This window comes from Chiroxiphia lanceolata, chromosome 4 (genome assembly GCF_009829145.1).
Source record: "Chiroxiphia lanceolata isolate bChiLan1 chromosome 4, bChiLan1.pri, whole genome shotgun sequence".
Taxonomy (NCBI): Eukaryota; Metazoa; Chordata; class Aves; order Passeriformes; family Pipridae; genus Chiroxiphia; species Chiroxiphia lanceolata.
In genome coordinates, this window is record NC_045640.1 from 24,093,267 (window position 1) to 24,108,111 (window position 14,845).

Sequence of the window (14,845 nt, forward strand, 5' to 3'; positions counted from 1 at the left end):
GTAAAATGGCATTTGCTTTCCTCCAGACGTATTTTCCACATACAACACTACTGTAATATCCATATTATTCAATTATTACTGAACTATGTGTTTTCGTGCTTTGCAATAGATTAAACGGGGGAAAATTAATCTTTTTACCAACTTCCTGTCTTTGTTAATTAATATGAAAATAAGTACTGAAATTCAAACATCTCCTCTGAACTTAATAATGATCTAAGTTTACATGCATTATTGTGATTTTTTTTCCATTTTGATATACCGATTCAGTTGTCAAGTTATTATCAAGGCTGGTTTATAAAAGTACCATTTGTCTTAGTTTAATTTACATTTAATGGGAATGGAAAAATAATCTCTCTCCTGCTCCAGCAGTATTGTGATTGGGTTAAACAGAGGACACAGAAACAGTGGGTAGGGTTTGGTTTTCATTGGGGTTTTTTAATTAAAACAGAGCAGTGTCTTCAGTATTGAATGCCCAAACACAGGGTTATTGTCCCAGCAAAGACATAAACCAGTCTTTCTTTATTTCTGCATAATGTTGGTCAGAAATTCTACCATAGCTGAGAACTAAATATAGAACTGCCACAATACAACCTACCTTACTGGGTTAGCATACCACAACTCATTCATGATTTAACACTTCAATGATCTTGTACAGAATCCACAAAACTGACAGTGCAAGATCCATGTTACAGACAAAATTACCATCTCTCATGGGTAAAACAATCTCCAGCTACCGTGATTCCCCTATGACGCTACCCTTCCACAAGCTCCACTGAAAAGCAGAGGGAAATCCATAAGACCACTCTAGATTTCATTTTCAATAAATACATCTAACATTAATAAATTAAAATTCCCTGACACTTAAATTCTCACTGGAAGACCCTCAAAAGAAACATATTACTTAGGGATACAAATATTTGTTCTGCTACCACCTACCTTAATGAGAAACTTCAGAGACTTTTTCCTGATAAGTGTGTAAGTCACACATCATGATAGGTATTTGTAATGCACGCTTCTGAAAACTGTGCTTTTATTTTGTGGCCTCCTATAGTATCTCTCCTCAGTGATTTACAACATGTTATTTTGCCTCCTCTGGCAATGGTAATTTTTTTTCTTTGGCAGACTACTGACAAAAATGATGTTATGATAAATTGTGGAACTGCTTTTATCATCCTAAAGGACATGCTTTGCCTTAACATAAAGTGGTAAAAAGAGGAAGGGGTATGAGGAACTACAGAGAAAAAAAACACAGGTTGTTGGGTAAGAGCCTGCAAACCCTTTGCTCAACCCAGTATTTCTTTGGTGGCTGCAGGCACCCAGTGTCAACACCAACTGACTGGAAATGTGTGCATGTACCACCTAGCTTCTGTCAGAGGCATTTCCTGTAAACACAGTGATAACGAGGGTGCAAAGCAGCATCTGAAAAGCTAAATCTCAGTTGTTTAATTCTGTAACCCCATGCATCGGTAGGTGCTCCTTTTGAGGAAGGATTAAACTTTCTAAAAAGGATACAATAAATTTTGGTGCCAGCTCAGTGACTAGACTCATTGAAACTTAAAATGCCCCAGTATGAACATTATCAGTTTGGCCATAACAAATTATGTAGCATACAGCTGAATAACCACAACTGGCTAAGGGGTTGGGCACAAAGGGTTACAGTCAATATGGAGTAACATCAGGTTGGCAACCTGTCTCTAGTGGGGTTCAGCAGGGCTGCATCTTAGGCCCTGTGCTCTTAAACATCTTCATTAATGACCTGGATGCAGGACTCAAAAGAATACTGTTTGCTGATGACACTAAGCTACTTGGGAGGAGTTGTCGACTCCCTCCAGGGCAGATAGGCCCAGCAGAGAGACCTCAACAAATTAGAGAGATGGGCAATCACCAGCCATATGAAGGTGCTGGATTCTGCACCGGGGACAGGGCGATCCTGGTTGTATGTATAGAGTAGGGAACAAGAGGCTGGAGAGCTGTGCTGAAAAAGGGACCTGGGGGTCCTAGTCAATGGCAAGTTGAATTTGAGTCAGCAGTGCCCTGGCAGCCAGGAGGGCCAACTGTGTCCGGGGGGGGGGGGGGCATCAGGAAAAGCATCAGCAGCTGGTCGAGGGAGGGGATTGTTCCGCTCTGCTCTGCACTGATGAGGCCTCACCTTGAATATTGTGTGCAGTTTTGGGCACCACAGTAAAAGGATATGAAGCTATGAGAGTGTCCAAAGGAAGGCAATGAGGATGGTGAAGGGACTGGATGGGAAGCCATGTGAGGAGCAGATGAGATCACTTGGTTTGTTCAGCCTGGAGGAGACTGAAGGGAAACCTCATTGTGGTCTTCAACATCCTCAGGAGGCAAAGCAGAGGGGCAGGTACTGACCAGCGACAGGACTCGAGGAAACGCCATCAAGCTGAGTCAGGCAAGGTTTAGGTTAGATATGAGTAAAAGGTTTTTCACCCAGAGACTGGTTGAGCACTGGGACAGGTTCCCCGAGGAAGTGGTCACAGCATCAAGACCGACAGAGTTCAAGAACAATGCTTGAACAACTGAGTTCAAGCTGTACGACGCTCTCAGGCACATGGTGTGATTCTTGGGGGGGTCCTGTGCAGGGTCCGGAGTTGGACGCGATGATCCTGATGGGTTCCTTCCAATTCAGCATATTCTGTGATTCTATAAAATTTACCCCTTTTCCGCCTCAGCGCGGACGCGGGGGATGCCGCCCGCGCCTGAGGGAAGCTCTTCTCCACCCGCGCCCGGCGCTCCCGGCCGGCGCCCGCCTCGCCTCCCCCGCCGGGACACCGCTGGGACAGCGCCGCGACACCACCGGGACACCGCCGGGACACCGCCGCAGCCCGATCCCCGGGGGCCGTGAGGGGCGGTAATGGCGACCAGGGCCGCTCTCTGCTGTGGGTCAGCGCAGCCTGGAGCTGGGGGGCGGCTCGGCAGCGGTGCGGAGCGGATCAGCCCCTTTGCTACAGGCGGGCGCCTCAGAGAGCCAGAGGCAGCGCGAAGCAGAAGCGCCAGCCCTCCCGCCTCCCTGCGGGCTGGTCGTCCCGGGCTGTCCGGCGCACTTTGCCTCCTCCCCCCGCTGCTGCCGACGTGGCGGGGCGGGGAAGGGAAGAAGAAGGGGGCGCGCCGGCCGGGGCACTGCTGAGTGGTAAGGAACGCGGCGATTTCTACTTTTTCTGCCGCTTCTGACACTGCGGACTCCTCGCTACACAGCTCTACTCCAGAGAGGATTTCGAAAAGAGGGGGGAGAAAAGGGAAGGGGGAAGCTGTGGCCGCTGCGGTCTTGCGGGAGCGGCGCCCTGGCTGCTCTGCCCTTCCTGGGGCGGGGGGACAGCGGGGCAGCGGGGCAGGGCGAGCTGGCGCCAGGGGTGTCGCCTGCGCTCGCCGTGCCCGCAGCGTCCCGCGGAGGAGAAGCGACAGCGGGCGTCGAGCGAGAGGGGAGCGCGGTGCCGCCGCCAGAAAAGTTATCCCTCAGGCACGGGGACGGTGGTCCGTGCCCAAAGGCGGCCGGCGGCGGCTGGGATTTGCCTCCGAGGCGGGATGAAACCCCTCGGGCGGAGGGTCGGCAGGTGCTGCCACCGCCGGCCCCCTCAGGGCGGCCCGTTCCGGCTGGTCGGTGCGGGCCGGGCGCTCCTCTGCCGCCCTGTCCGGAGCTGGCCTTGGCATCTCCCTCACGAACTCTCTGTAGATTAATTCCCCTTGGGCAGAGTTGTCCGGGTTGATTTGGATCAGGATAGTCTCACGGATGAGAGATTGAATGACTCCTTACCCCGGGTGCAGCAGGTCTCGTGTGTTCTGACAGATCTGGTAATTTGCTATTATGCACCTTGCTCCTGTAAGGAAGATTTAGCAGATAACTGCAGAGACCGTGGCCTGAGTGGTCCCCAAAGATGACCCAGTCTTGCAAAAATTCGTGTGTACACGTCTGTGCGATTCTTAAAAAAGTACCCGGGCTCACTCAGAGCTGATCTCCGAGCAAAATGATGAAGTATGTGTGTACAGGTTTTAGAGGTTTTGGTAGAGGATTCTCATCTCTGGTGATGGACTTTTTTACCCATCACACAGGGCGTACTGTTAAAACATTGACAATACTTACCTATACTAAAACATTTTATAGCATTTGCTGTATTTGTCATGGAGTACTTGTGGCAAATGCGAAGATTCTGACTTGTAAATGCATGTTTGCTGATGATAATTAAGGTTCATATAAGTTGGTGTAATATAAGCAGTACCAAATGCTGTTTATTTATTTTCTTATTCACTGATACCAAACGCTACCCTTGGAACTGTTCAAGCAACCAATCTTCCTTCAAGTGAGATAAACAGGCTATTAAACTCACATATCTATACAATTCTATAGACTTTAATAAAATATACTCATTTAAATACTTGCTTCTCAGGCAAATTTCTCCTAAATCCCAGTTATATTTTGCTTTTTTGCCTTTTTTTTCTCCATTCTTCCGTCTCACAGAACCTCATTTCTTCCTGTCAAGTACAAACCTTTGAGCCATATTTAATTAATATGAGAGTCAATGAAAAGGCAACATCTATGGGGAGAACTGTATGAATTTATTTTATGCCATGCAACTCAGCACAGTCAGGAGCTTGCAAGCTCTGTCAAGGGTTGTCTTCTGAGTAGAGTTGCCAACAAGTAAGTGGTAGTAATCACTGTACAGTAGTCCTTTGGACTCTGCCAATGCCACTCCTTAATCAACTGTAAAGCTTGCTCAATGACCATATCTTTTCTTTGTGGATCCTCAGCCAGATGACTGCACAGTGGTGCAAAATACCTCCAAAGTTACATTGGAAGATAAGGAGTAAATAAGAGAAAACTGGTTCATAACTTTCAAAAAAGAAAAAAAAATCAATAACTGTACCTCAAACAGGCTTACCTTGGCTTCAAAATTGAAGTTTAATCACACAGATGGAATTTCAGGAGCAGGTGAGAAGCGTTGCGCTTCCCAGAGAGCAAACCTTTGAGACAAGTGATGCAGAAACAGTGTAAGCAATAAATGTCTATGAAATGGCTCCAGGGACCATGGCCTGTCATGTTCACAAATGATGCCCCTTCTCCAACAGATAAATATCCCCACAGTTTTAGTCACACTGTGTTACCCTCCTCACCATGGGTCAGCAGCCTGTAGGAACCTGTGTATGTGGGGATGATGAAACGGAGAGGAAGAGCTGCTTGGCTGTTGTAGCTCCGATTATCCTATTCTTCAGTGGTCTTTCATGCACACCTAATAGTGAATGTAAAAGTTAACCATGTGGGAGCTCTTACATTTAACTTCTTCAGACAAATGAAAATCCTTTCTCTCACTAAACTATATTTTGGAAAACAGTAGTGCTGCTCTTCATACTTGAGTGAGATCCTGCAAAGTGAATAGAGTATTTAGAATATTATCCTGGTACCGGTGCCAGCATGATGCATGTGCCACAGGGCTCCATGCTTTAGGAGGCCTAAACACTGTGTATTTTACAGTAATTCAAATGTTTATGAAACCTAAAAGACTTTGTTTTCTACATTCAGAATTGAAAATGTCTGAAGACATATCTGATGGCATCCCATCTGAAGAAAAACCTGAAGTAATGGAAATGCCCAGCAATGAGGTATTGCCTCCTGAATCAGTACCACACCTTGTAGAAGCTGAGATCTTGCATGAGTCTTCACAAGATGAACATGGACAGGCCACTCAGAGTGCCAGTAATAGACAGGAAGGAGACATAGTAATTAATGAAAACCCTTTGACTGAAAAACTAGTTGAAGGTCTGCCTTCCAGTGAAGAGGCAACTGAAGACATACGCACTGAGTGCATTGAAACCGTAAGCCTTGATACAGAACCTGAATCTGAAGAAACACTGCATGAACAAAGCAGTCCAGTAAGTAATACTTTCTTTTCTGTAAAAGCTCTCCCCTCCTTGGATTGTAAGGACAGAATTTTCTATCATGTACATACTGTTTTTCAGAAGAACCTAGGGAATTATATGAAGAAAACCTGCATAGGGATAAAATAAATTAAATTGCAACACCAAGCTTTTGAAAACTAGGAATAGTTTAATTTCTCTTTGGTCTTTCACATCTGGCTGCAATAAAACTTGCATTGTATACGGATTATATGTTACTGGAGGCTTCCTTGAGAAAACAGTTTCTTAATATGATTTAAATATGGAATACTGATAATTGCTTAACACTACACATTACTGTAGAAGGTGTGCAGCCCCTCCTTTGGCTGAGTTTATTGAACTCAGTTGTTATTAGTTCCCTGTGCACATCTACTGAATTGCACGTGTGAGGAGGCTTGGGAAGAGAAGCATCCAACTCTGGCTTCTGGTAGAACCTAGAAAGGAGGCAGGTTCCTGCCTCTCCCTAATAATAGCCTTAGTAAACTTGTATGACTTTATTAGATTTTATGCCTGAAGAAATATTAGGACATCTGTAAAGACATCTCTGGAGTTTTAGGTGCTTTCAGGAATAGGCAATGTGAACTACGCCTTCCGTTCTACTTTCTTATGCACAGAAGCTTGAATTCCACATAATATCCAATCTATCATCATTTATCAAACACCAGACTCTGTTGCTGACGGGTTCTTTGTGTTTCCTCCTGCCTTTTGAGAGCAGGAATTTTAAACAGTGGAGTAACATTTTTTTCTTACAGGCCACAGACTCCTCATCTAAAGCAAGTAGATGGGGAGCTTGGGGTACCTGGGGAAAGTCTCTCCTGTCATCAGCTTCTGCCACAGTAGGTAAGTGTTCAGTCAGTAAAGTGCATGGAAATAATTCATAGTTTTAATGTGTCATTAGACACATTAGTGTTGCATCTTAAAGTTTCATAGACAGTTTTGTCCTGATATGTTGGGAAGCATGATTTTATTAAATAGGAAGATGGACCTTCCTAAACTATTGAAGCACATAAATATTTCTTTGGGTCAAATCATGGACAAGGTGCTAGGCTTGATTGTACAGTTAGTGAATAACCTCATTGTGGCTTCTTCACAGAAAGGATCCATTATCTGATACAATTACTATCAGCCAAAGGCTTATGGTTTCTGAAGTCAAAGCACTGCAACCCAGATTCGTGCTCATGCATGTTGGTGGTTTATACACTGTGGCTTCTGCCTTAACAATAAGAATTCACTCCTCATAAATCATTCCAGCTTTCATTGCCACCAGGTGAAACTGTTAAGCTGTCACACCAGACTTCAGAGAGTAGAACAACATATTGAAATATGGGCCCTAAACTCCCTCTCATGTACTCTCATTTCCAACAGTATGTCAGTACAAATGTCCCTGTGAAGACTTTAGGTAAAACTTAATCGTTGCTCATCAAAAACTCACAGCCAAAAGGTGAAGGACACAAATATGTAGTAACCAGTGGGAAATAATTTCTCGCAAAACAGAAATGTTTTGTAACAAAAAAGCTGTTAGCTAGTCAGTTCTCATAATGGATCCACAAAATACCTTTAAAAGATGAATCTAGGAATGAAAATTGCTAGTTACTAAAAATAACGGGTTTAACAGAGATACTAGTTTTATGATCCCGTACAAGGCTAAATAATTCTCCTTATCTCCTCTGTTCCATGGACAGTAAATTGTTTCTGTCTCTTTCTCAGAGGAGGGAAGTTTCCTTGTCCTCTCTTTTTTTCAGTTACATCCACAGTCAGGAGTACATAACTACCTTTTCTTTCACAGTCCAACCAATTAACATTTCTAATTAAATTCAGAGTAGGTTTCTAAGATATGTTTAGATTTGTAGAAATGAAGGTTGTTGCTGAAAGGAGCAGGCCTGCCCTGCCCCAGCAATGTATTTCTTCCTTGTCTTATGCTAACAGTAGCCCACATGTAATGATGGGGGAGCTGCTTTATGGGACTCATTTTGGAAAGTGCAACTGAAGTAAGAGCTGGATCTTCGACTGGATCAGTTTGTAAATTCTCCCATCTGGCTCACCATTTGATCCCGGAATGCTATTGAATGGGAAATGATGGGAACACACAGAACAGGCCAATGGGAACAAGAGCAGCTTAACTACCTGTGGAACTGCATAAGTGTTCTTAACTTGCATTTAACCTTAAAGTTTAGCGTTTGTCTTTCAGACTTGAAGAAGAGCCTCTGTGCCAAAAATGTTGCCTTTTTTTTCCTCGGGCTGTTAGGTATAATAAAGGGTACTGCTTTCACAGACTTCCAAAAAGCTTTGCCTCTTGCATTCTCAAACCACCATAAACAACAGCATTCTGAAAAGAATCTGGCTTAGTGTAATAACTAACAGTTGATCAGTTAGAATTGTGATGCTGCTGAATTTTGCAGTTAATTTTTATAGTTGAAGCAGTGGGTTTCTTGGAACAGAGCTCTTTCAGGCTATTTAGATTTTGTCTGTGAAATAACCATATTTACATTCTGCTTAGCTTTTGCAATAAATAGTATTCTATCAAATGGCCATTAAACAGCTATTTGTGAGCAATAAGATTATTTGTTACCAAACAGTTACTGTTGTTGTAGGCTTGCAGTGGCAATCTCACAGTCTTCTGCTGCTGAGAGGTTTTAGCCTCATGGAGCAATCAGTTTAATGTCACCAAGTGTATGTATTTCCATTGGGGCAGTACAGCCGTAGGTATTTTCTTGCCTGACTGACATGAGCTTGCGTGAAAATGATGAATGCTGTTGGAAAAAGTTTAGGAGACAAACAAGAATGTGTGTTGTAGCCCTTCTTATTGTCTGATAAATCAACAAGACATATCTTTTTGCGGCCGTTTGTTGCTTTTGTCTATAAAACCTGTTTACAGAGTTGTATCTCTGTGGATTTCCATGGACTTTTTAATGATGTGATCTCATTTTTATATAGGCCTTATAATGTCTTGGTTCATATACAGCAAAAATCCATGTTTAATTGATACTGGCTTCTTAACATATCATCTGACTGTATCAGCATCATAACTGTCTTCACAGAGTGTAAGTATGTGAACAAGTTTGTGTAGGCAGCCTGACTTGATAAGGTTGTGTGATGTCTATTTTGAATAGGCATTTCGTCACCATGGATGTATATTTTTAAAATTATTACAGTCTAAAAATGAGCATAGTTGGAACAAATCAAGTCGCCTTGGAAAAGGAGCATCCACATGCAGAAAAGGAAAAGGAAAATTTAATTTAAATTTTACATGAAAGTGGTTGTGCTATGTCCCACTGAAGACCCATCTACTATCTAGTTTCTGGCAGTGACCAAGAACAGCTGGGAAAGTACCTAAGACCAGATGTATGTAAAGCAGCAGTTCCCCCTGTTTTCTCATTTCCTGGAATCTACAGCACAGGCAGACTTCCTGAGCCTGAGATCGGGGTAGGGTTGAGTTCCCATGTTACTAGCTAATAATTTTGAATCTAACTTTGTGAATTTATTAAATAAAATAGGCTTTGAATTAAGCAGAAATCAAATGTACTTTTTTCCGTGTTCACTGAACCCAAGGTAACTTGAAAGACCACATAGATAGTCTTAGATTTGTTCCAGGAAATCAATGTACCAGGTAATAGTTCATATTCCTGATATAGAGGGCTTATTTCCTAATTGTTTGTTATGGAAATTCATGCTTGATCCTGTGAAGTACTTTTTGTCTCTCACTGTCATAGACAGGATGTGGGACTGTGTAGACCACATATCTGCTTCAGTATGATAATTCCTAGTGAGAGACAAAGAAAAAAAATTGAAGTTTTTGGGAATTTCTATAAGCTTTCTTCTTATTGTTAAATATTGATTATTCCCCTTCAAGTTACTCCATTTAATGTCTGAGCAGTTCAACTAATGTTTCATCTCCTATTCTTCATCAGAAAATAGTTTTGCAATGATCCAGTCCATCGAAAAGTTGCTTATTCCTTCAGTGTAGCAAGTGGTATAAGTAAAGCTACTTTCTTGGAGTTAAGACTTAGCAGCAAAACCTTTGGTATGTGATTTTTCTGTTTCTCTGTCGTCATATTTGTACAACACAGCTCCCTGTCTGGTGAACTATGACAAATACATACTATTCCTTATATTTTTCTTCAAAATTGTACTTTGTAAAAATGCCAGAAGCAGTTTGAGGTGGACTAAATAACATTTTAAAGGTCTAACCGAATACATTCTGCTTTTAACAAATAGTATCATAGAAGAGCACAGATTGGAAGGGACCTTGAAAGATCTTCTACTCCAGGATTTTGTGGGAAAGGTTTTGTGCATCTAGATGAGATTATTAGCATACTGTCCAGTCACATCTTGAAAACCTCCACCACTGGGAACTCTACCACATTGAGTCCCAGTGAGGTGTTCCAGTGAATGATTGTTCTTACTGTAAATAAATTTTCTTACATTGCTACCTATTTAAGACTGAGTTGAAATGGTTGCTCAAAGGATCTCAGTTTTGTTATCCTTAAAACTCTGATATAGAACTCACAAACACAATAGCATTTTTACTGCTTGGTTGTAATTTGTTTAGCATAACTCATTTTAGTTCCTAATAATAAGGCAGTTTCCATGTAATTTGTATCTCATCCCTCTTTAACTAACCCTGCACATACACCAATGGATTATTTTGGTGATAGCTGTTCCAAAGAAAATGTCTGTTGTCTTTGAACTGATTTTGACATTATTTAGATCAAGGTCCCCACAACAAGGCAGTTGTGATACTCCTCTACACAACAGTCTGTAATGCCTTTGGATTAGTAGCAGTCACTGCCTAAACCATGTTTGAGGTCTGACACTAGATGTCACACTAAGCAAACTATTGAATTGGCTTCATCAATGAAGTGAAGCGATTTCTTTTGTTTTTAAAAGTACAAAAAATTTGAGGCTCGCCTTGTGGAACCACAATGGAGTAGAGACACTGAAATAGTTGCTAGAATGATGAAATGGGAGAAGTAGGTTCACTGTGATCTGGAGGCACAACTTGTCACACTAATTATCACCATTTTAGTCTCTTTCTTTTATATTGTATTTTTCAGTAAATCAGCCATTACACCATTTTAGTAACAGGGTTGATAAAACTCCCCTCTAACAGTAGGTGACCATTGGAGCTAAGCCAATTATTGGCCAGTAGCCACTGAAATGTGCAGTCCCACACCTGTCTTTTCCTTGCATTGTTTCCTCTTTCTCCCTGTGCCAGCACTCATGCTCCTCCGAGCTCCCTGTAATCCAGTTTAGGAAGCTAAACTGACGTAAGAATAACTCCAGAGGAGAGAAAAATCCATTTTCTGCCTCTTCAGTCCCTTGAACCTGAGATCAGTGTGAGGGCAAGCAGAAGGGACAAGTACAGAACATGGGAAGGAGCAGACCCTCCCATACCTGCACCAAGAGCCATTATGTTAGCTTAGCTGCAACAGCAAACTTTCTATCCCCAGGGCTTATGTGAGGCAAAATACATTTTCAGTCTGTACTGGAAGCTTGTGACTTCCATTTTTAAAAGAACTTGTATGCTTGAAAGCTTGCCTGGTTGATTTTTCTTCCAGCTAAGCTGTCTGCTAGCTTAATGAAAGTGACTACTTTCTCCTACAAGCCTTTGTCTTTCATATACAGTGTTGTTTTGAATGAGTTACAGCATTCGTAAGGTGCTGAAGTTACAGTGCTCAAAAGCTACATTTCCAAGCCAAGTCTGTTCTCTGTCATACTTTATGCATGTGCTTCACTCCGTGTAAGTTTAGGGTGTTTTACCTTTAGGGCCATGGCTAAGACTAACATCTGTCAATACCTCTTACACAGTAAAAGTAGTAAAAAAAGTAACCCAGCTGTTTCATTCATGTGGTCTCTGAAATTCATAGTATAAAACTGCGTCTCTCTCATGCAGTGTTTGCAATTCATGTTCTGCTATCATGATTATTTTGTTCTTGTGCATATTCCTCATCTAGTTCCTTAGCTATCAGAATGGCATATGAAAATATCAGACACCCATAGGTATATATTTCCCTGGTATGCCAAAAACCATTTTTTGTCACTCGGTATGACAGAGTGAAATGTCACTTGAGATATCACTGTGTTCATGAGCTTGGATATTATTTGGGTATGTGTAATAATCAGCATTGCATAGTTTAAGTTCACGTCTGTCTGGAATGGAATGCAAATGCTTCTGATAATGTGAAACTAAAGTATTCAAACATGGTGAATATCTTTTCCATTCTCTAGAGATACTATTTCCCTGTGTGAAATAAAGTACAATATTAAAACAAAAAAAAGGCTGGGTGTTATGCTTGTACTTTATGTGATCATAAGAAGGATAGTTAATCTCTTCAGAAGACTTTTTTTTTTATTGCATAAATTCAGGTGATTCAGGGAAAACTGCTTTGAGCCTGAAATCACATGGTGGTCACTCACCTGTTTTGTAAATAACACCTTACAGCTGCTGTAGCAACAACCTTCTTTTTCACAGTTCTTCCTTTTTAAGAATTCAGAATGCAAATAACAGGTGGGAGGAACTGTGGGCATGCTTTTGGGGTTGGCAGTCCTGTTTGCTGTCTTCATGTCTTTGGATATGGTCTTATAGCTTAGAAGAGATTGAGAACCAATAAATTGTTGTAACAGTCTTTATGCCTATTGCTATTATTAAAACCTTTAACCATTGCAATAAGAAGATCCGAATCAAGTCTCATCTGTTAGCTTAATTGGAGATTTATAGATTAAATAGCATAGGTACTATCAGAATCTAGCCCATGTTTTTGTTTTAACTCCAAGGAAGAGAAATTTCTTCAGGCTTGAAGTGACTGGACTGCCAATACAGTAGCCTAAAAGTGAGCACAATGGGGTCTGACTTTGTAGTGTACAAAACCCAAGCACAGCTGGCTTTTCTACACCTCTATACTTCATGTAGGGGAGTGATTCTCTTCCAGCCAGCTTGAGGTTCCTTAGTTTCTCGGTGAAACTAAGGAAACTAAGCATCTGGTGAAAGATGCTAATTTAAGGCCTCAGTCTTCATCTTTAGCTTGAACGAGATGAAGCTTCACTCATCTTACTAGACTAAATTTTGATGAGCTGTTCATCAGAAGTGTCCCCATGGTACAGCACATGGTACAAAGACTGTGTGGTAGCCAGGAACAAATATCTCAAACTCTTCCTCCCTATCTGCACCACTGAAGCAGGGATTCCAGTTGCCTGGGAGTACTAGATGGATGAGGGACAGAGATTCCTACAGAGGGCGGTTTAGATTTCAGATGTGCTGAACTGACCTCCAGAGGTGTCTGTTGGCCTCTTTCAGCTCTGCAGGGAATCCAAAGCTACTAAACTGGGGGGTGGAAGATAAGAGAGCCTGCAGTGAAGTGGGATATGACTAAAGCATTTGTGAGTGCTGTAATCTGGCCTTGGGCAGATTGGGCAAACAAAAAGGCAGGTCACATTGTTAGGCACTGCTTGCAAAACTTTCCTCATCAAATGAAACATCCCAGCAAGCAACAGGAACAGTAATATTCTGTTGAGATTGCCAGCCAATAGAAAGGCAAGGAATCATAGGGGCACGAGAAATAAAAGCAGCAACACAAGGGAAAAAATGTACTTTCTTCCCAAAGCACCGGGTTAACAAAACCCATTTCATAGCTCTTCTGTTACAGATGAGTAAAAGGGGACGTCAGAGGTGTTCCTAAGTTTACAATATCAGCTCAGTTGCGTTACCACACAGACTATAACAAAACCAGTGCATCCTTATCTCTAAAATGTAGGCTTATCTCCCATGACCTCTTTTATTTGTGTGCCTTTTGAAATTGCAAATAATAATTTTCCTTTCCAAAACAACATGTACTTCTGCCATGTTTGTGCATGTGTATCTAACTGTTGCTTCAATTGTGGTCTTCTGATCTCATCTGGTTTTGCTGTTGTAGTCAAATATATGTGCCATACAGCTCACTTCAGGAAAGCCACCTCTTGCTGACCTAGAATATTTTCTTAGCATTCTAGTGCATGTAACCACAGCCCCCAAAATGCTGCCTTTTGTAAGTCTGTAAATATCAATACAGCAAATGTGTGCCCTCTCTTCTTGGAAATATTAGTTTGTCTGCAAAACTATGAGAACCAATTGAAAGCTATTAAACATAAAAATTAAAAATATTTAGATACAGAAAAAAGAATGAGAAATTAATCTGAAAATCCATAACTTTCACACGGAGTTGAAATTTTTGCTTGATGTTCATAGGGGCTTTTTATATAATTACAGGACCATAGTACTGTGTTAGCAAGTCCAGTCGGTTAAGTCAATGGAAAGAACAGAACTCTCTTGCTCATTTAAAAAGCTGTGAGCAGAAGAAATGGAAAGGAATGTGACATGGAGTATCTATTACATCAGTTTAAAAGCACAATTAATAGTCATGTAAGTAAGATCTAGGAATTTGGGGATTCAATTAATTACTCCAGAATCTATTCACACTAATATTTTCATTGTACCCATCAAAATACACAGGAGATTGGGATTAGACTAAGAAGTACGCTGCTGTCCAGTGTCTGCATTGGAACAGACTTTGCAAAAGGCAAGAAGTTTTCCAGTAATGACTTGAATCACTGTGGTGCATCACCTGGTATGTCCCGTACAATTGGACGTACTACTGCAGCTTGTAAGCCATGAGATGAAATAGACAAAAGTCATTTGTTTTCTGTAGACGGGTAAAAGCATTTACCTTCCTAGGCTCCTTGTTTCAGTGTAAAACATCAGGACCTCATGCAGCTTACAAATTCCTTGTTTCTGCTGGTCTGTTCATTAGGGGATATCTGTTCTTTGTGTGTTCCTTCAGATACTCCAGTTTTCTTGTATGTGGTCTTTCAGTAGTGCTGTTTCGCATATGTTTTCTAGAGTATATTTATTACTGAATTCATAGAGCACCTGATGTGCAAGCCATCTGGAAATCATAGAATCATAAATCTA

At 41.7% G+C, this 14,845-nt stretch overlaps 1 protein-coding gene across 3 annotated transcripts in view; it reads left to right on the plus strand.

The window, feature by feature from the left end:
* Positions 1-3,043: 3,043 nt before the first annotated feature.
* FAM114A1 (family with sequence similarity 114 member A1) overlaps positions 3,044-14,845 on the plus strand; it is a 34,329-nt gene continuing 22,527 nt past the window's right edge. For 2 of the 3 annotated variants that reach the window (XM_032686051.1, XM_032686052.1), the window contains exons 1-3: positions 3,069-3,145; positions 5,528-5,877; positions 6,654-6,741. In XM_032686051.1, coding sequence (XP_032541942.1) covers positions 5,536-5,877; positions 6,654-6,741 — 430 coding nt within the window. In that variant the 5' untranslated portion in view covers positions 3,069-3,145; positions 5,528-5,535. Of the gene's footprint in view, positions 3,146-5,527; positions 5,878-6,653; positions 6,742-14,845 lie in introns of all 3 variants that reach the window. The other variant, XM_032686053.1, reaches the window with a different exon arrangement.